The sequence below is a fragment of the Callospermophilus lateralis genome, chromosome 15, assembly GCF_048772815.1.
Source record: "Callospermophilus lateralis isolate mCalLat2 chromosome 15, mCalLat2.hap1, whole genome shotgun sequence".
Taxonomy (NCBI): Eukaryota; Metazoa; Chordata; class Mammalia; order Rodentia; family Sciuridae; genus Callospermophilus; species Callospermophilus lateralis.
Genome location: NC_135319.1, coordinates 88,422,023 through 88,449,692, shown reverse-complemented (window position 1 = coordinate 88,449,692; position 27,670 = coordinate 88,422,023). Strand labels below are relative to the sequence as shown.

The following is a 27,670-nucleotide window of genomic DNA, read 5'->3' as shown; positions in this document are numbered from 1 at the left end:
CCCTTCGTTAACTTTCTTTCTAAGGAACTTCTTCGCACATTATAAGGTTTTATAATTGAGTAAGGCAATGGACCAGTAACTTCAAATGCAAATGCAAATTAAAACTTCATAAATATTTATGGGAGGAAAATGAGGTACTTGTGCTGTTCGGTCTTAAATCCTTTTGGAGCAAGTGCTGGACACATACCAGGACTTCTCTTTCCTTGGAAAAAATGATGCATATGATAGGAATAACCACATGTAACATGCACCTTCAGATTTCCCATATTTACTCTGTTTGACACTTCAGTGTTTCATGTTTGCTTTTTCCTGAATATGGTGATGAGAGCTACATGCCACCCACATACAGACATTTACACATGCACACACTTACAGGTACCAAGCCAGGTGGTGGTTCCCGAGGTCAGTGTGCATGTGTCGCTGCAGAATCATAGAGCCTGGTTCTTGCATGCAGAGCACTGAACACTTGGAAAGGTTTTCCTTACTGAAAGCCTTGGTTCAGCTGCTCATTGGATGGGTGACCCTTGGTCCATGCTTGATCTTTCCAAGCATCAGTCTTCATGTGTAAATTAGAAGACAGTGGTGCCTGAGGTTGTTGGATGAATTTAAAAGTTTCAGTGTCTGCCTGGGACATGACAGTCATCCAAATAGCTTCTGTTACTTTTGATACTATCATCTGTTCAGTATTACTTAGATAGATGTTCTGTAGACCTCAAGACCCAAGGAATATTTCTCTTTGAAGAATGCCTATCTTTTTTGCATAAGTTTCAAAAATTGAAGAACTTCTTTGGAAGCAAATAGAGGAGCACCTGTCTGTAGCCATCATGTCCAGCGAGCCGATCCTTCCTCTGTCATGCCCATGTACCATGCACAGACTGATAACCCAGCATCTGCAATGTCTTAGTGACCCTTGTTTACATCTTGGCCACCTCAACTAGGTAAGAAGGATCTTTGAGTATATGGAACGTGGTCTAATTCTCCAATTTCCCCAGTTCCCAGCCTAGCATGCATAGGCACATGATATTTATTGAATTAATTAACAAACTGATTTTTATCCCCTACATAATGTTGAACACTGTCAAAAGACAGAGTTTCTGTGACCTGTAACACATTTTTGCATTCAAAAGGTGCAATCCATGCTGGGCAAGGTGACACACACCTATAATCTCGGCTGGGGGAGAGGGTGTAAGGCAGGAGGATTACGAGTTCAAAGCCAACCTCAGCAACAGCAAGGTGCTAAGTAACTCAGAGAGACCCTGTCTCTAAATAAAATTCTAAACAGGGCTGGGATGTGGCTTAGTGGTTGTGTGCCCCTGAGTTCAATCCCTGGTACCAACCTCCAAAAAAGATGCAAAACCCATTTCTCCCCCCCTCAAAGTCAAAACGTTTCTAAACGGCTTCAGCTCTCTCTCTAGGACTGGCCCTTTTGTTTAGGCTAGAGTTGGTCTGATGGGTTTCATTAAGATCTATCTTAATGATGTTTATCAATAATCACAACAAAACTTACCACTCTTGGTGGAAGAGTTAGAAATTCACGTTGATTGACCAGTCAAACCAGCTCATTTTGAGTCCATTGTGTTTAAAAAAGAGAAAAGCGGTGCCAATGACATTCATCCTGTAGAATGACTTGATGCATAAATCAGAAGCTGGAGTGGAACAGAGGAGAAGGTGACACTGAAGGTGCCATCGTTTACTGTGGGCCTTGTGAGAGTACAGGGGGGACGGGGGGGGGGGGGCGGGGGGAGGGAGTGTGGATCCTCCCCCTCGGCCTCGCTGTCACTGCTGGACCAGCTTTGGCAAGAAGGTGGGAAGCGCCCACTGGCTCCACTTAGCTGGTGAGATACACCACATGGTCCTGTCTCCTGGGGTTGCTTGGGGCTGGACAGCTAAGCGCCCCGTGTCCAGCTCACCTGCATGCCTTCCCTCAGTCTCCTGCGAGGCACCTTGGGAGGCAGTCTGCTTCCATTGTTGTCTCTCTCCGACTCGTTTTCCTGTCTGCAGCCTGATTTCATTATGTTCTTATACTTCAATATCCCAAAAGAAAAGGTGAGAAATAAATCATTCTTGGCCATGTAAGGAAACATGAAAGAGACTGCCAACTTGTCACAGTCTTTGATGACCAGTTGCAGACCTACCTTAAAGATGTTTATCAAGAAGAACAACAATAATAATACCCTCCCAAGAGGACTAGAGTAAAACAAAAGGAAAAGATAAGTATTTTTTAAATTTTTCTAACACATTTGACTGATTTGAATTTAAGATGTAAAATTCCTTTAATTGTATAAAAATATCAACTGATGCCAAGTGTGGTGGTGCATGCCTGTAATCCCAGCAGCTCAGGAGGCTGAGGCAGGAGGATTGCGAGTTTAAAGCCAGCCTCAGCAACTTTATGAGGCCCTAAGCAATTCAGTGAGACCCTGTCTTTAAATAAAATACAAAAAAGGGCTGGGGTATGGCTCAGTGTGCCCCTGAGTTCAATCCCTGGTACCAAAAAAAAAAAAAAAAATCAATTGTCAGCGTAACCATGGTATCATAAACCAAATTCCTGTGATACAGAGCTTTATGACTACATTTTTTTTCTTGACTCTTAAAAACCACATTTATTTTCTATGCAAGAAAATAAGCATATAGATCACATTCATATGGAAAAGATTCTGAAATGACTGTGATGTGTGGCCTCGTCTGATGTAGACGCTGAGAAGCTAACTCTGCCCCTGTCGTGCCAATCATAGCCATAAATAGCACACAAAAGCTTGCACAGTTATAGTCAGCTTTTTAAATCCAAAATTAAATTAGACTAAAATTTCATTCAAAGTGAGGTTAATAAATTAAGTAAACACCAGAGGACTCTTAATTAATGAAGCTGAATTGAGCTGCTAAAGACTAGATGGCACCTAGCCACTCCAGTACCACCATTTAAGGGCAAGCCCTTCCTTTCTTATTTTATTGTTTTTTTTTTTACATTTTCTGTTTTATAATTTATTCTAATTTTTTATATATGACAGCAGAGTGCATTTCAATGCCCTTCCTTTCTTTTTGGCCACAAGCCTGGTGATGAAGGACTTCCATAGCAGCTGAATCCCCGTTCTGTTTTGGCCATACAATCAAGCAGGGGTAACTCTTGACTTCATTATTTAAGTTTTCTTCTGAATTCATATGTTTATTTTTTTGTTTGCTTATTTGCAAATTGCTATCTGGGTTCTCCAATGAATTCCCTTTCCACATTCTTAAAGTATTATTCGCTTTTATTTTTTAAATAAACAATTGGGAGAAGGAAAATAATGCCTATTCCTGCCACAGTCTCCAGTCTTCAGCAGGAAACCTTGAAACAGGTTCTGGAATCAGACTCATTTAGATCCAGTCTAGTCCTGCATCTTCTGTCTATTTATAGGCGCATGATCTAAAATAAGGTAGGTGATCTTTGTGCCTCGGTTGTCTCTTTTTTAAAATAGTCAGATTCATGGCCCCAAGGAGTCTTGTTAGTATTGAATGAGCATGTGCCTATGAAATATTAGCACCCTTCATGAACCAAAATAGGGGCCCAAGGAGCAGTGGCCACTGTCCTTCTGTCTTGGTCACTACCACTGTTCTGCACCTCACCAGCATCAAACCTCCTGGCCTCAGATTCCTTACTTTATTTTATTTTTGCATTTGCAGTCGGCTGCTGCCCGTCTATCCTCCTAGATAAAGCAGTTCTGTGTTTCTCCCTGGTATTTTCGGACGGCCTGGCCTCCCCTTTCGTGAATGTTCTCATCAACATCTCCCACAGCACAACTGCGGCGAGGTTCAGCCCTGAGTGAAGCCAAGTGTGTGCTCCTGACAACCAGGACGCCCTCCTACTCTGCTTTGTCACACCCCCGCTTAGAAAATAGGTTGCAAGGACAGGTCCCTGATGACTCTCCACACAGGGGTGGCTCTTCCTTAAATGAAGGAAAGAGTAAAAGTCACAGCTGTGGGTTTCTCTCTGCATGTTCTTCTCCCTGGGGTTCTGCAGTCAGCTCTTCCAGGAAAGGCCCAACAGCCCGCTGACATCACATTGAAGAGCCACCTGACAATTAACCCTGCGAGTCTCCATATGGTGGGAGACCGTGAGAGATTTTTATCCCAAGGCCTTATGAAATTTTTATTCCCTTTTATTTTTATAAGGTCATTACTTTTAAGCTACAAGAAGATGATCATATTTTCTTTACACTGTTGCTTCCTATGTGATTGAAACAAAAGGATTGCATCCCTCCATGAACCATAAATTATACACAATGCACTTAATTCAGCTTTTTGCTTATTCTGAAGCAAGATGAACTGTGCGCCTGGATGGAGGACTCGGAGTCCTCCTTGGAATTGCAACATCTGCCTTTTCTCCTTTTACATCCCTCCAACCTTCATGTTTCACCCAGTGTCTTTATTTAAAATGACAGTGAACTCTATTTAATATCGCATACAAATGAATCCCCTAAGAGGCCTGTTGATAATAAATCCCACCCTGAAGAATGACACAGCCAGAATCCTGAATCATGGTTTTGGGCAGAAAGCAACGTTTGTCCCTCTCCCTTGTGTTGTGAGTCCTTGGAAGCAAAGGGCAGCTGTCCTGGGAGGGCGTTGAACGCGTGCTGATTCACCACGCTCTTCCAGTGGAGTCCCTGAGCATTCTGCACCTGGGATCCTTCCCCGGGTGTCGTGCGTGCTCAGTGACTTCACTGAGCCAACTCAGAACATGGCCTGTGGTCTTTTAGGAGCTGCCCAGTCCTCTTCCCTGGGCTATGGTGGCGTTCTTTCTGGTGGCAAGGGAAGGGAGGACAGCTGTTTCCTGACGCTGACTCTGCACACACCGAGTGTCGATGCCAACTCATGGCTCTACCCAGGCACCTTCCATGGCCCGTGTTGCCAAAAGGGGGAAGAAGGTGTCCCGCCAGCCTTTGGGGTTCACGTGCCGGTTGGACTGCCTTGCAGGAGGCCGTGGCCCCGTGGAATTCCAGGACGGGAATGGAGGCCTTCCTCCCCAGCCAGGACCCGCCTTCAGGGCAACAAGACCCCCCAACCTGACCCTGGCCTGGCATGAAAATCTGAGGCTTCACCCTCGCCCAGCCAGTGAGCTAACTAGGTTAGGCTGCAGAACTCCTTGTACTGTCCCGGGCTGTTCTTGATGAGGGAAAACCTTTTAGGGCATTTACAGGCAGTTTCCAAAGCAAATCCTGTACACAGAAAAAGGAAAATAGATTGGATGCTGAGTTTTTGGCAATTCTCCCTGACTTTCAGAAACATATGTTTAAAATAAAAACCTTTAGAAATCTCTTCTTGGTATTCCAATAGTTTGCCTGTTTTGGTTTTTATTTTCTGAGCCATTGTTAGTGTTATGATTAAATAATAATAATATTTTGTGGAGTTGCCCTGGGAGCAGGGAGGCCAAAGCCGGGGCGAGCTGAGGCTCTCAGCACCTGGCTGTGTGGCCTGCCGTGCTCTCTCCCGTGGAGTCCCGGCTCTGGGTGTGTCCCTCCCTGTTTGTGAACACCCCGCCTCCTGTGTGTGCCGCTCTGCTTCCTTTGGCTGTGGGTCCTCAGGAGGCCACGGTTTCCGGCCCTGCTCACAGGACGCTGGCTCTGAGGTGGTCTGGTCTTTTCCTCCCCGGCCCCCACGCCCCTCAAACAGGAATCCTCAGCTCGTGGGGGTCGGCCCGATGCTCTGGCTCTCAGCTGTGTGAGGGCAGCAAGTCCTGAGGCCCTGGTCAGCTTCAGCCTGAGGGGAAAGCTATCCACAGGAACCATCTGTCGCCCTCCCCACTGTCCAACCCGCCAGCCCTGTGCTCCCTGGGAAGTCCTTCAGCCTCACCTTCTCTGCCTCCTGCTGCTGGGAGAGGGCAGGGGCAGTCTGCCCTCCCTGGCATTTTGCTCTGGAGATTTTAGGGAGGTGACAGAATGCCTGAAGGAGAGCAGAAGAAAGAGGCCTTGGGGACAGATGGGACTCTCGCAGGAGAGCTGAGCATTTCAGGGAACCCATTCGTGAAGCCACCCAAGTCGAATGAAGGTTGGGCTGGGTAGCTCATTCAGGGGCATAAGGCACCATGGGTACAGTTACGATGGCCTTTTTCATTCCAGAAGTATGTTATTTTTCTCCCTTTATGTCCTGGAGGGGTCTGTGGGAGACGGAATCATGCACAACAGCAGCCCAAATTCTGGTGGACTCAAGAGTGGACGGCTACAAATGGGAGTCAGGGCCAGAAAAGCAGGTGCGTGCCAGGTGTGTCCAGAGAAGAGAGCAGCAGGTGGCACCCACAAGATGTCCTTGTCCCTCTCCTTCCAGTGGCCAGCAGTCTGTAAGGAGACCTTGGATGATCATACAGAGTCTTATTCCTCATGAAATTTCCCCAGAATAGCACCCATTGATGTAAAGGTGCAGTGGGGAAATCAGCCCCCACCCTGCCCAAGTGACCACAGTTAACGTCAGCAAGGAACACAGGGACATGAAGCCTCTCCAAGTAGGACACCGTAAGGGGACACACATCACCTGGGAAGTGTTTGGGGTGAGAAAGCCTGGCCTCAATTGAGCCTCAAGGAATATCAGACAAACCCAAATTTTTTAACTTAAAAAAAAAAGAGGAACTGTGCTCTTCTAGAACGTCATTATCAGAAAAGATGGAAAAGCAGACAGATGTTCCAAGCTCACAGAGATGAAGGATAATGAGTACAGGGTGAAGGACAAAGAGGGAACAAAACATTCCGAGACCGTCATGTGGGGACGGGGACAGGGGTCTGCGAATTTGCTGAGGAACACTGCCCTGTCAGTTTTCAGCAAGTGAATGGTGCCTCCAAGTTGTTTTAAGAAAACGCAAAGGGCCTTGCTGACCTGATGCAAGGCCAAACCTCGGACAGGACTGTGTGGCGGGGGAAGAGGAGGTGGTAGGCTGTGCTGGGTAAGCTGGGGATGCTGGGAGGCATCACACCCAGGGACACTTGCTGACCTTTGCTGACGGTGCCATGGTTACCAGGAGGGCATCTCTGTTCACAGGAGATGCCCAGTGAAGGATCTGAGGATAAAGTTCCATGATGTGTATAACTTACCCACAAGAAATTTAGGAAAAAAGTGTGTGTGTGTGTGTGTGTGTGTGTACATGTGAGTGTGTGCATGCGTGTGTGTGCCTGTGTGGAGACAGACCAAGGGAGGTAAAAAGCAAAGGATGAAGCAGAATAAAATACAACTGTGGATGAATCTGGATATTAGAGGCACATATGTATCTTTGTATGATTTTTATTTCTGAAGGTTTTTCTGTACATTTGAAATTATTTTCTAAGAATTATCAATGATCTTTTCACATAATGCACATTCCTGAACCCCAGGTCCCTGAGCTGACCGTCTGGACCTCAGGGACTCCAACCGCCCCCTGTGCTCTGTTGCTGTGGTCCCAGCCACCTGGGGCCTCTGGTCTCTCTGCCCAGGAGTCTTGACGCAGCATGCCAGATTCTAACATTTTTACTCCTCCATTGACTTGAAAACTTACATTCTAAACTTTTAAATATGTTCGAGAAAAGAAAAAAATGGTATATTAGTCCCTCCCAGGTGGCCAAGTCTCTCAGCTGGAGGTGATGCTACCCGCCAGGGACAGTTGACAACTTTGGGAGACAATGGCCGCAGGAGGGGGTTGTCACTGAGTCTAGGGACCAAGGCCCAGGCTGCTGCTGACAGCCACATTGCACAGGCAAAGAACCATCCGGAGCCAGTGTTGAGAGTGCAAGGCAGGGAAGCTGGAGCGCAGGCCCGGCCCCAGACTCAGGCCCCAAGACTCCGCCACACTTGCTTTCCCACGCTCCCTCCCCGAGGTCATTGTAAAGACACCGGCCATCACGTCATTTCACCCCTTCACACTTCAACATGCCCTTCTGAAATAACACAGGCAACTTCTTATGGAACTCCAGCGCCATTGTCCACACCCAGCCAAATCAATCACAGTCCACACGGTCACCCAATGACTGGTCCAGATTCAAATAATGCTCTGACCTGCGGAGAGTTGGAATGTGATCGTTTAATGTTGGCCATATCCACCCTTATGAAGAGTAAAGATCACTAATGCAACATTTTATCCCTTTTCTGGATGGATCCACTTCCTTGGTCTTTGAATGGACAGAAGTGCACTTAAAACTTAATTATTTTCTGACCTCGAGAAGCGTTGATTAAGTCAGTAAGCCTGCAGCAGGTGATTGTAGCATTTTCTCCATGAAGCTATTAGGAGGGATTACTGAGGCAGATCATTGTAAATTACATTTTTCAGTCATTAAAATTGTGCCTCCCTCCTCTTCAACATAGTTAGCTATTTTTTTTCCCCCAGACACATGGAAAGGTTTCAGCTTTTAATGAAGAACTTCTTTCTGGAGCATGCTTTTAGAATGTGAGTTTAGTAGCACACATGATGTAATCCCAATTCCCAGCTTTGCGTGCAAGATGGTCGTGTGAAAATGAAACCATAAATCCCATCTGAATTCTAGTTGCTGGGTTCTTTATAGGAAGTATTCTTCAATTTTCCTTTTTTAAAAAGAAACCACAGCATTGTCATCTGAGGAGCAGATCCGTGGTTGGAAAGCCAGAGATTGGAAGCAGGTCTGACCCAAGTCCATCAGAGAAGTGAAGTTTTGTTTGGGGTCAGTGTGTGAAGCAGGCATCTGCTTCTACCCTGTGCCCAGGACATAGTAAGACACAGCACTGGAGAAGCACAATGAGAAGAGAAAAGGTGCTGTGGATTCGCTATTGCCCGGCTGCCAGCAGTTTTAAAAATGTGCTCCAAGGAGGTAATGCTTTGGAGTGGCTGCACAGCTGTGAACTCTGAAGTTTTCATAAATGTAATAGATTACCGCTTCAATCAAATATGAACCAGCTAATCACCCTGTCGTGGTTTTTAACTAATTTTACAATTTGAGACCATGATGCTTATTAAAAGTCTCTTTTTTTTTCCATGACCCAGGGTAATATTTTGTCCTGTATTGCCTCACTAAACTAAACCCACAAGGTAATTCATATTGCTGTGGCTTAAAAATAGTGAAAGTAGCATAAAATATTCCCGACCACTGTTCTGACCAAAGCACTTAAGTGCTTGTAGAAAATTAGCTGTTAGAATTAGTTGACCCCTTTTGTAACCTACAGCGCTGGAACTGAATAAGAAATTACGGCACTGTGAAAAGTGCTCATTCACCCAGGGAGAGCCCCTATGGAGGAGGGAGCTGGTTCAAAGGCCCAGCAGTGGGAATATTGATTGGGGTGGCTGTCAGAGAAATCCATCAATGGCCACTGTCACCGGCCTGTCCTTTACTAGTTCTTCTCCATGGTTTTCAGCAGCATTTGCTCTAAATGCAAAAGCCCTTCCAGACTTATTTTAAAAAACAAAAACCAGCCCCGTTGCTGATGAGGCCCTAAATCAGCTTCAACTCTGAGCACAGCTCTGGGAAGCGGACTTTCACTTGGGTGTTGTGAGTTCTTTCCTCGGTGGTTTCTTTAAAACAAGGAAAACAGAAGAACACTCTCCATAAAGAACCCAGCAACTGGAATTCAGATGGTATTTATGATTTCATTTTACACTTTCATGTTTTACAACCATGTGTTGTCTCAAAGACACGTACTTTTCTTTTCCAACAGCTATCTTGAAGGTGGCGCTACCCACTTAGTGCTGGCAGAAGTGGGTGCCTTTTTTTGGATGTCTCTGAGCAGACAAAGGACTCCCAGAAAACAAGAGGTGCTGTCACTGGTGGCTCTCTGTGCCTGGGTTTGCATTTGGGGACCTCATTTTTCAAAAGGAGGAAGTCATCTATCCAGAAACCCAAGCACATAGCTTGGTAGCCTCAGCAAGAGGATCTGAGTCATTCCATGGGCCAATTTAGAAAACTCTAGAAAGTGATGATCCTTTTCTCTGCAGGAAAATACCCCTGGTATCTGTCTCTGGCAGGGATGGCATGGAAATTTGCAGAGCATAACTGACTTTGAGTGAAAAGGAACAGATTTGATCTAATACACATTCTACAAGTTTGGTTCAATGTAGGTCAGTTTTTAAGAGCGCCCAGCTGGCCAGTCTGCAAGTCAGCCTGGGAGCCGGCTGGATGGCTTCCGAGGCCAAGAAAATCCCCTCTGGCCTCAGAACACCAATTAATAAAAGTCCTTCATGGACTAGCGTGGGTGAGGAACATGCAGCTGAAATGTTGCCAGCCCTCTGTGGAAGCACTTACCAGGCCCCAGACCTGAGGCCTCCCGGCCTCCCAGCCTTGGCCACACGGCCTCCCAGGCCTTGCTGGCGCGAGGGGAAGCTCCAGGATCCAAGCCTGGAGCTAAACACTAAAAGGTGTTTTGTTTGATGGTTCCTGATAATACACTTAAATGTTGTTATAATGCTAATAATTAAGAAAATGCCCTTTGAAGACATATATTAAGTATGCATGTTTTTATTCTACAGTCTGAGCTAAAGGCCAGCTATGTTTGAAGTATATGGAACTTTTAAGCATCAAAGTATCTTCCAGCCATCAAGAGTTTTTGTTTTTTTGTTGTGGATGGTGATTAATTTTTAGAGTGTCAGGGGGAAACCTTCTCATACCCTAAAGTAACAGCAAACCAACAATGATACTACTGTCCGTGCGTTCCTGTCATGTAGTCCTCTCATTCTCAATTATTACATCCACCCCACAAATGTTCATTGACTACTGTGAAGTCCCAGCACTGGCATAAAGACTGAGGATGCAGACGGGCTACTAAATGGCCTTGATGGGGACATGAACCTCAAACAACCCACAGAGCAGGCAGAGAAGGAAGGCCAATGGTGGCAATAAGTGCTCACAGGATGGGCAGGGCCCTGGAAGAGAGGCAGACGTGGCGGACCAGAGAGCAGTGGGCCTGTGGGAGAAGGGTCACAGCAGCTGGCCCAGCTGAGGAAGAGGGAAGGACTTTGGGACCAAGATGAGAAAGCGGGAGGCCTTGGGAGCCTCAGGCAGCCCAGGGGAGCTGAGTTGGTAAGGAGGGGCAAGGGCTGTGCCCACGGGCAGGCTGAGCCTGACTCCAGTTTCTATGAGAAGCAGGGCAGGGTTTTAGGTGGAAAACCAGCATGATTTGAGTTTTTTGCTTTAAAAACTTCTCTGGCTGTGGTACGACAAGGGACAGGGAAAACTGCGAGAGTGAGCACAGGGTCTGGTTGGGCTCTTCCTCAGGAGGGCAGTGGCGACCTGGACCAGAGGGAGAGGGCTGCAGAAGGAAGCGGCAGGCTTACGGTGGCCACTGCTGGGTCCCGGGCAGGCGCATTCAAGCGGTCAGCATCCGTTCCCTTTACAAGCGCTGACAGGCAGGTGCCTGCATTTACTCTGTCGACAAGGAGGCTCCAGTATGAGTCAAACCCTATGCCCCAAGTCGCAGAAGAAGAAAACGGCGGCCGAGGTCTGCTCTCAGCCGCGGGGCTGCATGGCTGTCCAAGAGGGGGTTGAAGGTGGACTTGTCGTCTTTCTCTAGATTTTATTACTTGGAACTCTCTCTGCCCAACATTCTGAAGTCCTTAACTGAAAGCCTTTGGGAGCCAGAACTGGTCACAAAAGTGAATGAGGAAGACCCCAACCCACGAGGACAGCACTGAGCCCAGCTGAGCAGCCCACCCCTCAGCGCCAATCCCTCTGTGCACCAGACCCAGTGTTCAGCCAGGTAAACTGTGCTCCCTAATGACCCAGCAAGACTGTGTTGACAGAGGGCAGAAGGCGTGCTTGCCTCTCACAAGGGTACGTGGGCAGAGGCTGGGCGGAAGCTGTGATGTCTCGGCATCTAGCAACCACTGTCCACTGCCTCTCAAGAGCTGTGCGACCTTGAACACAACACCTCTGACCTCAGTTGCTACGTCCATCAAATGGCCATTACCCACTGCACAGTGTCTTTATAAAGGTTTCAAGAAGAGCTGCTATAACAGGCCCAAGCCCATCATAGTTAAGTGTGGGTGCTCAGTGAGCAGCGGCTTATAAACACCACTCCCAGTTCAATGCGGGATGGACTATTGGACCATGGATGAAAGGTTCACTTTGCTTACAGGCTCAAACCTACTTGCTTATTTTCAGAAATATTTAGATTATCTAGTAGTTATAGATTATGAAATAGTATAAATACAAATGGGTGTGGTTCTTCACTTGCATGATTTAGTTTATCATAAACCTTCATGTATGGTATAGTGTCAACTTTTCCTGTCCTAATACTCATAAAATGACCATGTGTGGCACACATTCTCCAGATTGGAGGGAAATAGAATGGAATCAAATGAACCCTGGTTCATACGTTCCTTATTGCTCCTTTCCATTTTGACCCATGGCAATAAGTGGGAAATAGACCCACCTACCCAACTAGAAATTCTTCATCACTGCTTACAAAGACAGAGATTGCTAAGTCATGTATAATTGTTCACTTAAAAGAAGTGTGCAGGAGTGGCTTATTTCGCTTATATTGATATTCTCCAGTGCCATCCATTTACCAGCAAATGCCATAATTTCATTCTTCCTTAAAGCTGAGTAATATTCTACTGAATATTTATACTACATTTTCTTTACCCATTCATCGACTGAAGGACACTTAGGTTGGTTCCATAGTTTAGCTATTGTGAATTGAGCTGCTATAAACATTGATATGGCTGCATCACTATAGTATGCTGATTTTGAGTTCTTTGGATTTAGACAGAGGAATGGGATAGCTGGGTCAAATGGTGGTTTCTGAGGAATCTCCACACTGCTTCCCATAGTGGTTGCACCAATTCGCAGTCCTGCCAGCAATGTGCCTTTTTCCCCACATCCTTGCTAACATTTATTACTGCTTATATTCTTGATGATTGCCATTCTGACTGGGGCAAATAAGCCAATCCCCCCAAATTAAAGAAAGACTCATATGTGGATGCTAATTCAAAATGGAGCGGGGGCATTAGGGAAGAATAGAGTTACCTTAGATTAGGTAGAAGAGAATAAAGGAAAGGGAGGGGAGGGGATGTGGGGATAGGAAGGATAGTAGAAGGAAACAGATATTATTACCGAATGTATATATATGACCTCATGACTCAAGTGATTCTACAACATATACAATCAGAAAAATGAGAAATTATACCCCATCTATGTACGATATATCAAAGTACATAAATGCATTCTACTCTGACACATAACGAAATAAAACAAATTAAAAAATAAATTAAAAAGATTATGTCACCCATGGTGGGGGGGTGGGAAGAAGCAGGCAGGAAAGGCCAAGGTGGACTAAGTGGACGTGGGAGTTGTGCAGGCTTAGCAACCTTTTGTAAGGTTGAGCTCTGAAGGTCGAACACAGTGCCAGCAGTGTGGCCCTGGGCAGGTGGCTTACCCTCTCCTGGCCTCAGTTTCTCATCTCAAAACCAGCACTGCCAGGTTGTTGTAAAAGTTGAATCTAGAGCTTGGCTTAGTAAGAGCTCAAGCCATTTTAGCTCCTGCTGCCCTGTAAGAGCCAATGGTTATTTCTTTAAAGGAAATTTCTGAAGCTTGAGAGAAAACCCTGCATTTCCTGTACTGGCAGAAATGTGGAAGGGGGCAGCGTGCGCTGACCTGCTGAACTGCTAACGCTACGCAGCCGTGCATCCTGGGAGAAGTGGGCAGGGATCTTATTTACCTGTGGGAACAGTGGTTATTGGGGTTTTGACTTTTCCTCTGTGTCTACAGCCCTGTTTTTTCTTAAAATTGTGTTACTTTCACTGGATAAATCTCATACTTTGGAAAGAGTCATAGCCCATCAGTATGAAGCCACGGTCCTGCAAAAGGGGAGAAGTCACCAGAGGTCTTGGGACCACGTGGTGCAGTACCTGGGGCTGCCAAGGCAGGAGCCCATCACCTTCACCTGATTCTATGTCACAGCCTGTGCACAAAGTCGACAAATGAACTCCAGAAGTACATCCTCTGTGTCAGAGGTGGCATGTGTGAATAAATAAAGTCATGTGGGCAGTCCCAAATGACAGTAATGACAGCTTATCTCAGCCTAGATGCCCATGACTTAATCCAAACCCTTGTGTATTTGTGACTCGTAATGGAAGCAGTGTTTTAAGGAATTATTCTGGAGGAAACTTAATTGTCCCCTACAGTTTCCAAAATGCTGTATCAACAGTTTTATTTATTATAGTTTTTGAAACTAAATGAAAAAGAGCTGGGCAAAGGGAACTGCTGCTGCTTCTTTTATCCCAAAGGAAAACAAAAAAAAAATGTTTTGATCATTTTGAATATTTTAGTAAATGGAGAATAACAAAAGAAATGGAATGTAAATGCTTCATTGTTCTCACAGATGTGCAGTTCTAAATAGTTAGGATCCCAAAATGCTGAAATTATAACCAAAAATAATCTGAATTTTGTGAGTAAATTGAATTGAATGCAAAGAGAAACAGCAGAAGCCCATTTTCGACCGTTTGTTCCAGCACTGTGGAAACACTGATTGCAGAAAAATACAGAACATGACTCGCAGCTGCTTACTTGTCAGGCCTTCAGAACCACGGGCCGTCTCTTCTTTGGGAAGGCAGTGCTGGCCAGTGGCTAGGAAGGGGTGGGCTTCAGAGCCTGACAGGCACATTCAGTCCCAGTGGGCTGCTCTGTGTGGCTTTGCACCGTGGCTCACCCTCTCTGAGTGCTCCCTCTTCCTAGCAGGCCAATGCCAACAGTCATCCCTCCAGTGCATATAAAAACATAGGGGACAGGGGCTAGCACTCTGCACAATGACAGACGAGTAGGAGGGCCATGGCAGTACCAATGACAATGACAAGCTGCAGAGGTGACAGTGGTGATGCTTTGCTTTGCTTCCTCAAATCATGAGCCCAGAACATAAGCTATTTGCCAGGAGATGCTAATGTCCTCCACAAGGAGAACAAGAAGTGTGTATGTGCTGGGCTCCATGACCACACCTGTGATCCCGACAGGAGGCTGAGGCAGGAGGATCGTGAGTTCAAAGCCAGCCTCAACAACTCGACGAGGCCCTGAGCAACTCAGTGAGACCCTGTCTCTAAATAAAATATAAAAAAGGGGCTGTAGCTCAGTAGTTAAGCACCCCTAGGTTTAATCCCCAGTACCCCCCCCAAAAAAAAAACAGAAAAATAAGTATACATATTTGCAAGGACCAAGTTCTCAAAGAAGCTGAGACAAAGCTGAAACGAGCCAAGAACCAGCTCTGATTTCTCTTTTTTGACTCTCTTTTCCCCTCCATTTCCTGCCTCAATGACTGGTTTGTAGTGCACTGTCTGAACCCTCTGCAAAACAGTCCAGGTGATCCAAGGATGACAGCAGGAAGAGGCTGCGATTCGAGGGTTTTTGCTGAAAACCAGAGAGAGTCCTCAGAGAATGAGGCCTGCACAGGGTGCACACGGGCTCACCTCCTGATTTTTTTTCTCTAAATTTATTTAGCTCAGATTCAGAAATAGATAATATTCAACAGAAGATTCACTTTAATAACTAGGAAAATACTGATCATGGTTTTTAATTCTGATTTTGGGTGCGTGCCCTGCCTTGTTAAAGCTCTGAGCAGTTTAGCCCTCAAACAAGAGCATCAGTAGCTAATACCCGCATTCTAGTAGGAGAAAACCATTACCTAAATTTATATATGAATGATTTTGTAATTTGCAGAATAATAACGTGTGATAAAGTGAATCTTCAGCAGAGAACCAGGTTGGATGCTCTGAATACCAAATGGGTCAACTCAGAGGGAGAGGCCACCAAAGCCTGCGTGTCACATATGATTTAATTGAAAAGAGGATCCGCGGTGCTTGCTGGTGTTAATTGACAAACCAGGACTGTCTTGTGACACTTTTGTATGAACATGTTGCTCAGAATAATTAAACCCACAAACCATATGTAAAGTCTTCACAGAAATAATAGGAAAATGTTGACAAGCCATCAATGAATTTTTTTTATCGTCTAGGTAATTGACGCCAATCTCTGCCTTTTCTTTCTCTGCTTTGCTCATTTAAAGAGTTCCAACATAGATAACAAGGTGTCGGGTTGATCTGGATGACCTGAGAGCATGGAGATTCTTGAAATAACGAGGGTCCCCGCCCAGCCCCTGCTCCTGGAGGCTCAGCGGAGGCCATTGGAACTGGGTTTCCTTTATGTTTAATTGATCCAGTTAGTTTGGGCACACTCTATCCAGATCCAGTCGCGTTCTACAGTAACGAATCTGTTGGTTCTAGTCACGTGTTAAGCCATCACTGAGTCACCGCTGTGCTGGGTGGGGGATAGCGCTCCTGTCCTTTGGCTCAGCTGAGTGGAGAAAAAAACAAGCAAACAAGAAATAACGTAGAAGAAAGTAAGTCCTGCTGCAGAGCCTGGGGGGCCACAGGAGAAGAGTGGGTTCGCTCCACCGTGGGGGATAGAGAAAGGCCCCCGAGGCTCCTTTCTGCTGTCCTGTGCAGTGAGGAATAAAAGGTCACTTTCATGAAATTCACCTCATTCGAACTATATGACTAAATTATATAATGGTAAATGTAGAGAAGGATCGTTTTAATATTGTTCTAAAAAAACCAACTTGGAGGTCATTTTGGGGGGTGGGGGGGTCAATACTCAAATCTTTTCAGAAATGGAAAAAAAGTAGAAGAAAATTACCTGCATCCTAACATCATCACCAAATTCTAAATGATGGTTCTCAGCCATATGCACCCAGAGACTCTGAAACAAGAAGGTCACATTCACCTTGATGGACAGGCCAGGGCTCTGCCTCATAAAGGAAGGGCTGCCCAGTGTCCAGTGCTGTGCCCTGCAGAGTTCCGCTTCCTGAGAGCAGTGTCCTGCTGTGGTCCTTTGGGCTCTCACACCAGGCTCCTCATTAACCTTCCGCTGTCTGTCTTCCCTCTTTGTCCTCCAAAGTCTTATCCACGTGGGGTCACAGTGGCTTTAGCTCTAAAGCTGTCATTGTGCACAAGGGCTCCCTATGGCACAGCATAAAGCCAATGCCATCTGAAGGAGCTGACCCCACCTTCCCAGCCCACTAGCCTGCTGAGCCTGCACCTCTGTGCCTTTCTGTTGCTGCCGCCTCTACCTGCACAGCTCTCCCCTCCCCCCCACCTTCACCTGCGCAGCGTGACTTGTCCTTCCCGACCCTGGGTCAGGACTCATGTGGTGCCCCGCCGCTGCCCAGGGCTGGCCTCAGGCTTGGACGCCCTCCCTTGACTACCCGTGAGTTTTGGGCGTCTCTGTCGTGAGCTCTGAGCACTCTGGCCTGTCCTTCCCATTTGGGGAGTCCTTGGGTATCTTATTCCCAGTGTCCAGCAGAATAAGCACTGGTGAAGTGAGACCGTTTAGGTGATCATTTGTAACAGCAAAACAAGTGGAAAACAACAGAGTCCACCGTTCAAGTGTGTTTTACTTCCTGGTGTCAGGAGGACAGAAGGCCTAGTTAGACCAGCCCGTCTAATGAGTCTAGAATAGGGGTGTCTCATAACACCGAGCCTTCACCTCCTGTTTCCGTTTGCCGACACGAGAGAGTCCATCTAACTGACTTGCTCTGTGGGGACATCTCGGGATCACTGCTGTCCTGTTTCCACACAGCCCCCGTCCATCTGCCCTTTTCAATGTCCTCCAGGGGCCTCTGACTTCCCGCCATTTTAAAATTGGACATGCCTCTTAGAATGCCTTCTAAGCACCTTCTGGGCTTCATCCATGGCACTGGAGAAGGACATGGGACACATGTCCTGGGCACAGAGGGTCAGCATCTGTCACAGTCCCCTCAGATTCCCTCCTGCATTCATCCATTTTTCACTCTATTGAGTTTACCCAGCACTCAGTGCCTGCAGCAGATGTCAGAAGAGATCCCTTGACCAGCCTGCACTTCCACGTCGTCGTTAAGGGCACAATTCTAAAGCCAGTGCCGCCTGGCACTGCCACCTGCAGTGTGACCACGGGCAGGTCACTTGACCTCCCTGTATCCTCTTCCTCCTTTAAATCAGGGTTAAAAATAGTATCTAACCCATAAAGATAGAGAGATTGCGGATTGAATGAGACATAACAGGCTTAGCAATGTCCGGCCCAGAGTCAGTGCTCAGCAAGTCATAGGTAGCATGGAAGGGAGGGCCGCAGCAGCCTCTCTCAGGGCTGGGGGACGCAGCGGTGAACAGAGAGCACCACCCCATGGTTTATATTCTTGTTACAAATAAACAGATGAACAGCTCACATAGGAATGCTGTTTGGAAGACCAAGGGGACTCTGTGACCTGGGGTGGTGGGGATTCCTCAGATAAGACATCAGGAGGCCCTCTAGCAAGAGAGCACTGACACCAGGCACCGGAGAGGAAGAGGAGCCCGGTCAGGAAAAGCCACATGAAAATCCAGGAGGAACGTTGCAGACACAGGGCACAACAAACACAAAGGCTGTCGGTGGGAGAGGGTCCAGAATGTTCTAGAACCAGCCAGAGGCCAGTGTTGGCTGGGACAAATGTAATCAGAGGGAAATTTGCCCCGGAGTCAGGAGGGGCAGGGGAAACCTGCAGAGGCTGGGCTTCATCCGCATGCCCTGGGAGGCCAGCACGGGGCTGTAACGGGCACGTGCTCTGAGCCCCACCCCGTGGGACCTGTGGAGACACAGCTGGCACCGAGGGGGTCAGAGCAGGCATCGGGGCACATGGGAACTTCTTGGGGTGGGTTCGGCTAGCAGGCTATGGCTCCTGCCTCCCCTTCCCTTGGATGTGCCTTTACAAGAGGTCGAGTACCAGCGGGCCTGGTCAGAGGCCCCCGGTGGACGGCTCTGCCTACACAGTGAGTCCCTCATGCTGTGATTCACGAGTCTTGTGAGTGCAAAGCAAGGCTCCAGCACTGCTAAGACCCGAACGACTAGGTTATTAATAATGCATGAGATAAGTCAAAGTGTAAATTAATAGTAAGTAACACCGTCATGTTTTGCTGTGGTCTTGAGTCTGGCCAAGTGTTCTTCTGAGGCCACTGGGGCCCCATGAGTCCTGTCTCCGTGGGGCAATGTTCTCTGCCTCCTCTGTGCCTCCCATGTGTTCCTCTGCAGGTTCGCTCCCACGTCCCCTCCCTGTCCCCACCTTCCCAGCCCACCCTTTCTGCGGGTCTCCCTGATTAGGTCCCAGCCCCCGACTCCACTCCTACATCTGCTTCCCCTGAACACCACCTCTGAGTAGACTCGGTCCGGCTCCCTGCCCTTCTCACGCCCTCCCCTTCAAGGGCACCGGCCTCCTCCACCTTCCAGGAGGCCTCTGCAGGGTGAGCAGCGGCCTCGGCCTCCCCCAGCCCCCCTGCCCCCTCCCTCTGCTCCTGACCATCAGGTAGGGCTCAGTCCCCTGGGAATGGTCCTGCCCAGGGGCGTCCTGGGCACTCAGGGAGGAGGGGAACTTAGAAGGTGAGGTTTTAGGGTTCAGACAGAGCCAGAGAGGCTCATCTTCTCCAGCGTGATTCCTGGACTCCTGGGCCATGTGAGAAACGAGGGTCAGAGGAGAATCCGGTGCCTTCATCAGGGAGTGTGAACCATGGTGTTTTGTGTTTTTAGCACAATCTCCTCAAATATTCACTGTGAAATGAAGAGCAGCTCCGGTACCCGGTGAGCGTCTGGCTTCGACAGGCCTGTCCTAGCGGCATTGAAATCCACGTGAAAGAGAACGAGTACACTCAGTGAACTTGGCTGGGAGAGAGGCAGGGAAATCTGACTTTGGGGGAAAGTCTTCCTTGTCCATTTGTGGGCACGTTCCCACTTCTGTCCCTCCCGGCCATATCTATCAGATGCTGGTTGCCAGACCTTGAGCCCAAAGAGAGGGACTTCCTGAACAAGGGTGTCTGCGAACCCCAGAGGACACCTGGACACCTCCTTTCCTTTCTCACCATAGGATGACAGCTTTGTGTCCCTTACCCGTGTCCCCTGGAAGCAGGGACCAGGAAGAAGGCAGCTCTGTGACCACATTCCAATCCTTGAGAATAAGAGAAAAGACCTCTTTCCCAGAAGCCCCAGCTCACAGCGTGATGCAGGGGAGCTCTGTGATTGGCTCAGCTTGGGTCACGTGATCTTCCCTGGCCTGGTTGTGGAGTGACCCCCAGCAGAACCAAGTGTTGTGAAGAGCATTCTCTGAAGTCGGGGCCGGGCACACAGCACCATCACCCTCCACGTGTACCTCCCGCAAAGCCCAGAATCTAAACCACCCTCAACTCCTCCTTGCCCAGACAGATAAAGTACAGCTTTGATTTAAAGCCCCTTCTTATCTTGCACCACGCTGGTTCCCCAAATTCCAGATCCTTCAGGTGTCCTGACCCTGCCACCCTGTCTGGAGGTCCCTCCCCCTCCCACCTGCCTGTGCTGACCGCCTCTGACTCTAGCTGTCTAGGCCAGCAGAGTGGGCAGCCCCTGCAGAGCCTCCCGGCTGTTGCCCTCCCACCCTGCAGCCAGTCCCCAAGGAGACAGTTTCCACCCTGGGACAGCCCTCCCCACTGATGTGTCTCTGTCCCCTCACCACTTTGCAGTATCCTCAAGAGCAGGGACTGCTCTTATTGTCTTGGAATTCCGGCCATGAGGAGGGGCACATAGTGGGTGCCCAAGGGAACACTTCGGTGTTTGTGTTGAACAGGATAAAATAGCCCACGTAATTGAAGAAGCTGAAAAATCATTTAGAACCTCAACGGCTTGTGCTTTGCCGTCCTTGACAAAGCCTGGTGAATTGCATGCTGTTTAGGATAACCAGGGCCCCCCTCATCCGATTTTTCTTAGCAAGTCAACGTTTCCGTGTGTCCGGATAGTGTTCCCTTCCCTCCTCCTACACACTGCTGACGGCACTGCTCTTCTAATCTCTGCTGTGGGATTTCCACACCGACACCTGTCCTCTCTCCTGAGGGGGCATGCAGCGGGGGCACGGGGGCACTTCTCTTTCCAGCAGGTGGCTTAGACATTAATCACAGTCCCCGACCCTCATGACTTCCTGGCGCCTGGTGTCTCCCAGCTCAGGACCCAGTCTGTGCTATTCGTGGAAGAGTGTGCGTGTGCGTGGGCACATGTGCCAATGAGCTCGTGTGTGCACTGGAGGATGAGGTGGCAGGAGTGGGGGTGGCCCCACACGCACCTCAGGGGAGTGTTCAAAGCCCACATTTCTGAATCAGCCCCCAGGGTCTCCTCCAAGTTCTCCCTGACGACCGGCCCCGGTGGAGGCCTTTGGGAGCCTCACCAGATTATCTGCAAAATGAGGAGGTCAGCCCCGCCTGCAGCACAGCCTAGAAGCTCACACACACGCATCATTGCAATTTGACGTTCATCTTTTATGTTGTTTATGTCTCCACAGGGGCCTTATTGCCAGTGGTTTCACGGAGACCCATTATCTGCAAGACGGTACTGATGTCTCCCTCACTCGAAATTACACGGTAATTCCTTCACTTTAGACCAGCGTAACTCTGTGCTGTTGAGTCTGTGCTTGAACTTTGGAGCCATTTGATTCTGAGCAGAATCACGAGCCCAGACTCCTCACTTAGGTCCCAAGAAGAGTTTGTACATCCCTTAATGTTTAGCCATTCCTTTGTCACTCCTGAAAAATTTAGTTTTGTCCACGTACCTATCAGAACAGCTGTGGAGGCTTCATGGCAGGGCCAACCCTGGAACACCTTCCAGGCCTTGGGGTGTTCATTTGAGTGAGTCCTTTTTAGAAAACCCAGACAAAGTCAGAGATCACCTGCAAAGCAGTCCTACCTGGGCTGAACGTTGGTGCATTAAACTTTAAAGTACCTTAAAGACATTTAAGAGAAAACTGACTGACTCTGCTTAACTTAACTATAAATGTACCCACAATGTTGATAGGATTCTATGTCAAGAGTTTTACTGCGATATGGCATTCATCACCGCCTGATCAGCTTTTCTGATATTTGAACTTTTACATGTAATGAGAAAATGCTCATTTTATTTGTTCCTTTAGTGTTTATTGTACATCGTCTGTCTACGTGTGCATATGGCCCATGTGTGAAAATGGAGACTCAGAGAGGAAAAGACAAAGTCACTGTCTTCTGAGGATAGGATGTTCCCTTGCTCTAAAAGCTGTGGGGGTTTGTTTTTAAAGTATGTGGTAGAGTCAGGCTTTACGTTTGCCATGGAAGTGCTGGCAGGTCACTGTCATTGTCTCAAAGGCCTCTCTTCTCTGCATGTTGTCAATACCTTTCTTTAAGTGTGTTTGGCACCCAACACTTATGAACTGGCGCTTCCCCCTCCCGGGAACACAGTGGGATACGCTGCTGCAGACCTCCCAGCCTGCCTTGTTCAGCTTTCTGTTGCTGTGACAAAATCCCTGAGAAAATCATCTTAAAAAGAGGAGGATGAATTTTGGCTCCTGGTTTCAAAGGTTTCAGTCCATGGTCGCTTGGCCCTGCAGCTTTGGGCCTGTGGTGAGGTGGAAGGGCGTGGCAGGGAATGCAGGCCAGGGTGAAGCTGGGAAGCAGAGAGAGCAAAACAGGGCCTGGGACAAAATACAGCCTTCAGGGCACACCCCAGGGACCTGCGTCCTCCTGAAGTTTCCACCTCCCAACAGCCCGTTCTGTTAAGATTCCGCCATTTGGTGAGTATACCGATGAGGACAGATCCTCACCACCCTGTCACCTCCCGAAGGTCCCGTCTCTGAACACAGCTGCACCAGGGACCAAGCCTTCACTATATGATCTTTGGGGGACCTTCCAGATCCAATCAACACAGCCCAGATGAGGCCCATAGCAATCCTGCATGGAACATGAGCATATAAGAGTCGTGTCAATGTCTGGTCAGACTTAGAAGAGAATCATGGAAATCCTCCAGAGGGGAACCAAGAGGGGAAATGAGCTCAAAGCACTGGCGTTGAGTGGGGCCAGGGGACCCCAAAGGGCTGTTCAGGAACCAGAGAGAGAACCCGGTACGAGGGACAGGGACAAGAGAAGTGGGCATGTGCGGCTGTGAGTCTCACAGATTGTGGCCCCCCAGTCTGTGTTAAAAAAAAAAAAGGAAGAGAGGGAGAGACAGGCAGGAAGAACCCTCCAACCACAGAGGGCCAAGAAAGAACTGTCGGCCAGGTATTCTGAATTGAAAAAAGATTTCCAAAAAAAAAAAAAAAAATGGGAAACTGAACCCCATCTAGCTTGTGTGCATGTTGGGAATGGGCTGGGCCCGGGTCCAGAATTTTAATACCATCATAAGAATGGAATTCCCAGTCAAGATCCTGACCTCAAAGCGAGTCCCAGATCAGTGAGCCTCACGGCCCACGCTGCAGCCAGCCCCAAAGTGCTCCAGGGGGAGGTTTTCATGGCCCAGACGACAGGAGATGCCCCGGCAAGGAGATGATAAAAAGCTTCATAAAAACAGTAAGGATCAGCCCCAAGTCAGAATCACAAACCAAACAAGGAACACAGCCCCGGTCAGCAGGCATCTGTGGAAAAAGAAACAAGAGAATCGGTGCTTCCAGGAACACGAGATGATAGGAAAACCAGAGGAAACGGTTAAGAGAACAGAGCAGGTCTGATAGAAGTGCCACGATTAAAACATATTTTAAAAACAGGAAAGAAACAAGGACTAGGCAGAATATCCTGAAAATGTCCCTGAACTGAAGAAAGACATGAATCTCGAAGAAAATGCACCAAATCCCAGGCAGGAACGAAGATGAACCCCCCGTTCCAGGGTGGGTCACAGAGAGACGGCAGAGCATCAGGAAGGGAGCCCCGAAACCACGTGGGACAAAGGAGACGCTCGTGCAGATATTTTCTGTTGAAGCAACAGTAGATTCCCAGCCACAGCCATGGAACTGAGCTTCAGGGAGCCAAGGATGAATTATTGTCACCCTCAATTTTATACTCAAATGAATTTACAAAAATAAGAGTGAAATAGACATTTTTATGTAAAAAGGAGAAGATTTACTTCTCTTCTAGCCTAACAAAGAATATCTACCCAAAAAATAACTAACAAAGAATTCTTAGTAAGAAGGGGGGAGCAGGGGTAGGATGTCAAAAGCAATCATAAGCAAAATAATTGCATGTGAATAAGTCCAAACAATCCATTTAAAATAATAATTAAAACAGTAATGACTAAATTTGTGTGTTCTGAAACATGATAAAAAATAGATTTAAAAGTTTAAGAATTTCTATTGTTCTGGAGGATAATAGACGTACTAATTAGATTTCAATAATTAAAGTATGTCTTTGGCAACTTTAAGCATAACCCTTTAAAGAACAGAAAGGCAGAGTATAAAATTCCGAATAATAATGAATAAAAAAAGTGCATCCATCAATAGAGAGCAGAAAAGAAAGGAGAGGAGAAGAAGAGCAGAGTAAACAAAACAAAGTAACAAGATAAAAACGAGACAGCATATTCATCTCATTATTGTTCGTTAAAATAAATTATCTTCTTAGAACTTAAAATAAAATCCAGCTGCATGATTTTTACAAGACTCACACCCCACCCCAAAAACAAAATGCTTGTGACAGGAAAGGAATGGGAACAAGAAAGGACTGATGACTCTCAGCCCAGGAAAGCTGCCTTGGTCTAGGGACGTCCGACAAGCTCAATCTTGAGGCAACTATGTCACCACCAGGGACCAAGGGATCACAATGTCCTGATAACAGAAATCACTCAAAAGGGCGGGAAAGACCAGGAAACTATGGGTACCAGCAGAAGAGTCTCCAAATATGTTTAAAAATAATTGAAAGGATCAAAATGTAACTTTTAAATATGATTATAGATTGATCTATGTTAATTAAAGGTTTTTATAAAATCTAATGACCCCATTAAAAACTAGGTGTTATGGGCTGAATCTGATTTCCTTCTTAGTTATGTTTACTTAAAGAAAAAAGAGAAAAACTCCTATATCAATGGAACTCTTGAACTTAGCAATTTTTTTAAGAGAAAATTCTCTAAATATACAGTTGATATAACTTATTCATAATGCAAGACACTAGAAATACCTTGACACTCTCACAACAAAACAGGAGACTTAAATATCTCTCTCTCGGAAATGGAGATTTTAAAAATGAGCAGAAATTACAAGAGGAAGACAAAAGAATTATGAGAAAGCATTAGTTAAACCAAAAACTGCTCATCTGAGTATGTTAATAAAACCGTTAACAAAACATTTATGAAATTAATCAAGGAAAAAATTCTCAAACAATTTTAGGGATGCTAAGAAGGATACAGCTATTGCTAAATAGAGATCCTTATCATCGTGAGTCTTTATCAACATATTATTTTCTTAAAAATGTAAATTTTTAAAATAGGTTCACAAGGAAAAAGAAAAATTTTAATCTTACTATATAAAGAAATTAAATTGAGTATTTTAAAATTCTACCCATAAAAATAATACCAGGTGAGTTTTGCCAAATCTATAAGAAATAAATAGCTCCTGAAAAAAGAAGCAAAGTTTTTAAAGTAGAAGAGGAACTAGCAAAATTAGAGAAAGAATAAATAAAAAATGAATCTTTTGAAGTATGAACATAGTTGCAAAAATTACAAGAAGTATAAACCCTCTCCAGCGAATATGTTAAAAATCCTTTAAGAAGAAAGCAAGGATCCGTAGCACTGATCTATCTTAAAATGTCATTCTGTACATTAATAGCTTCAGATGAGCGGTGTTATTATGCTTGGTGCTATTTCTTCTACTATAATATTATTAGCAATTATACTCTTTCATATATAGGTTCTAGTAGCTTGTGTGGGTGGGGATATTTCTGGTGTCTCCTCTCTGCCCCATAGAGCCTCACAGAGCATCTTGCATATAAGAGGTTTTCAAAAAATTATTCACCTGGCCATTTCAGCATCTGAGGTGATGCCATCCGGAATTCATTCACGTACCCATTCATTCACCCAGGGCTCATGGACATGCAATAAAATGTATCCTCAGCATATTAATCAAGAAAAAAATTCTACTGGAGAGGCATGGCATTTGAAAGACATAAAAACAAGTATGTTTTAACTCACCTGCTATGGTAAGAAGTGTGTGCAAAGGAACAGTTTTAACTCCTGGGAGTCAGTTCACTGAGGAAGGGACATTTATCTGGCTGTATAAAAGTGGGTAAAGAAGAGCGAGATTGGCATGAAATCCTCAATCCTAAGGAGTTTGGACTTTCTCATACTGGAAATCTGAGAACCAGGGAGAGGGCTCACACAGCAGAATGATGTGTTCAGTTCTGCGCTTTAGGGACTCGGAGCAGAACAACAAGATTGGGAGGAACATCACAGACAGAAGGCAGGATTTGTCAGGGGCCTGCTGTGGTCGATGAAGAGTCCGTCCATAGGCTCGGCCTGGTACTTAGAGGAGCGTGAGAGGTCAGGCCTGGTGGTGGTGGGCGAGGGGAATGTCACCAGGAGGGTGCTGCCTCCACCTAGGCCGGGAGAGGGGGCAATGTGGGCCTCACCAGTGCCATTGAGAAGCAGCTACTGGCTGGAAGGCAGGAGGACATGAGCCCTGGTGTGTCTGTGTCAGAATGGCAGGGACAACCAGGCACAGGTGTCGGCAGGCAGGTCACCACAGGAGAAAGACGGAGGCCATCCTTGGATCTGAGGACTCACCTCGTACATAATTGACAGTGCCACAAGTTCACACTTGACTTTCTATTTTTTTTTTCTAAGATCTTATTTAAAATATATTTTTAGACTTGGCACTGAGGCTGTCTCCACAAAGCAAATTGTTATTCCAAAAATTAACAGAAAAGGGAGCTCCTAGAGGCAGCACCTGTCTGCCAACAGGATCAGGTCCTCCAAATATGCACTAGGGCAGGGAAGGGTGCTCACCGAACAGGACAGATGTAGAACATGTCAGATGTGCGGCTAAAGTTATTTCTGCCGTCTTCTCTTTTCTGCTTTAATCTGCCTTATTTTCTTCTTAAGCACCAGGCCCTCCCCCCGCTCCCCACTGCTGTATTGCTCATTTGAGAGGAAAAATGCAATGGGAATAAAGAACCAGCAGAAATACAGGGCTCGGTAAATGAGGATCCAAGAGCGGCGGGTCTGTTTTGGATGTGGATTGCAAAGCTGAAGGCTGGAAATCAAGGTGTCTTAGAATACAGCCAGGATGGAAGGTTCCAGAATCTTAGTAGCCACCATCTTCATAAGGGGAGCTCTGTACTTTTCTGTGATTGATGCAGGTACAGGGGCAGGGGTGTCTCCTTCTCCTTATTTCTCCGTGAGGTGACTGTGAACGCCTCCTTCCCCAGGAAGGGTCCCAAGGCATGATCTAACAAGAGTAGGTGGAGAGGGTACCAGAACTTGCCAGGAGCTTCCCTTCTGCCCAGGCCCAAGCTGGTATCCTCTACAGAATATGCCCCAAGCCCCTCTGCAAAGGCAATGAAACCAAAGCTGTATTCCGCTCTTCAATGGACTCCTTGAATATATCCTCAGTAGATGAAGCAACTGGAGAATGGATTAACACCACCAAGCCCTTGCAAACAATAGCACATTTGCTTTTCTATTTAGAAAAACAGTGGCTCCTCTTTCCACCCAGCAGCTACCTCCTCCCATGCCTGGAGTGCCACCCCAAGCCACCAGCCAGGTTACTGGAAAGATGAGGCGGGAACAAGAGTGTTCATTCTGCAGAGCCCCCGGCCTGAACCGCTGGTCCTTAAGCCCAGGCCAAGGCCTGGCCTTGCTATTGGTGCACAAGAGACAGATGCAGCCTGGGCTTTTGTTCTTATTGAATCAGGCTGGAAAACAAAAAGAAATTTGCTGACTCACTCACCCATCCTCCACAGTCAGCCCCTACTTCGTTCTCCCAAAAGTTATAT

At 46.8% G+C, this 27,670-nt stretch overlaps 1 protein-coding gene across 1 annotated transcript in view; it reads left to right on the top strand.

Moving 5' to 3' along the window:
- Adam12 (ADAM metallopeptidase domain 12) overlaps window positions 1-27,670 on the top strand; it is a 312,364-nt gene that overhangs the window by 172,808 nt on the left and 111,886 nt on the right. Inside the window, exon 4 of the mRNA XM_077105443.1 lies at window positions 21,238-21,316. Within this exon, the coding sequence (XP_076961558.1) occupies window positions 21,238-21,316 (79 nt within the window). The remainder of the gene's footprint in view (window positions 1-21,237; window positions 21,317-27,670) is intronic.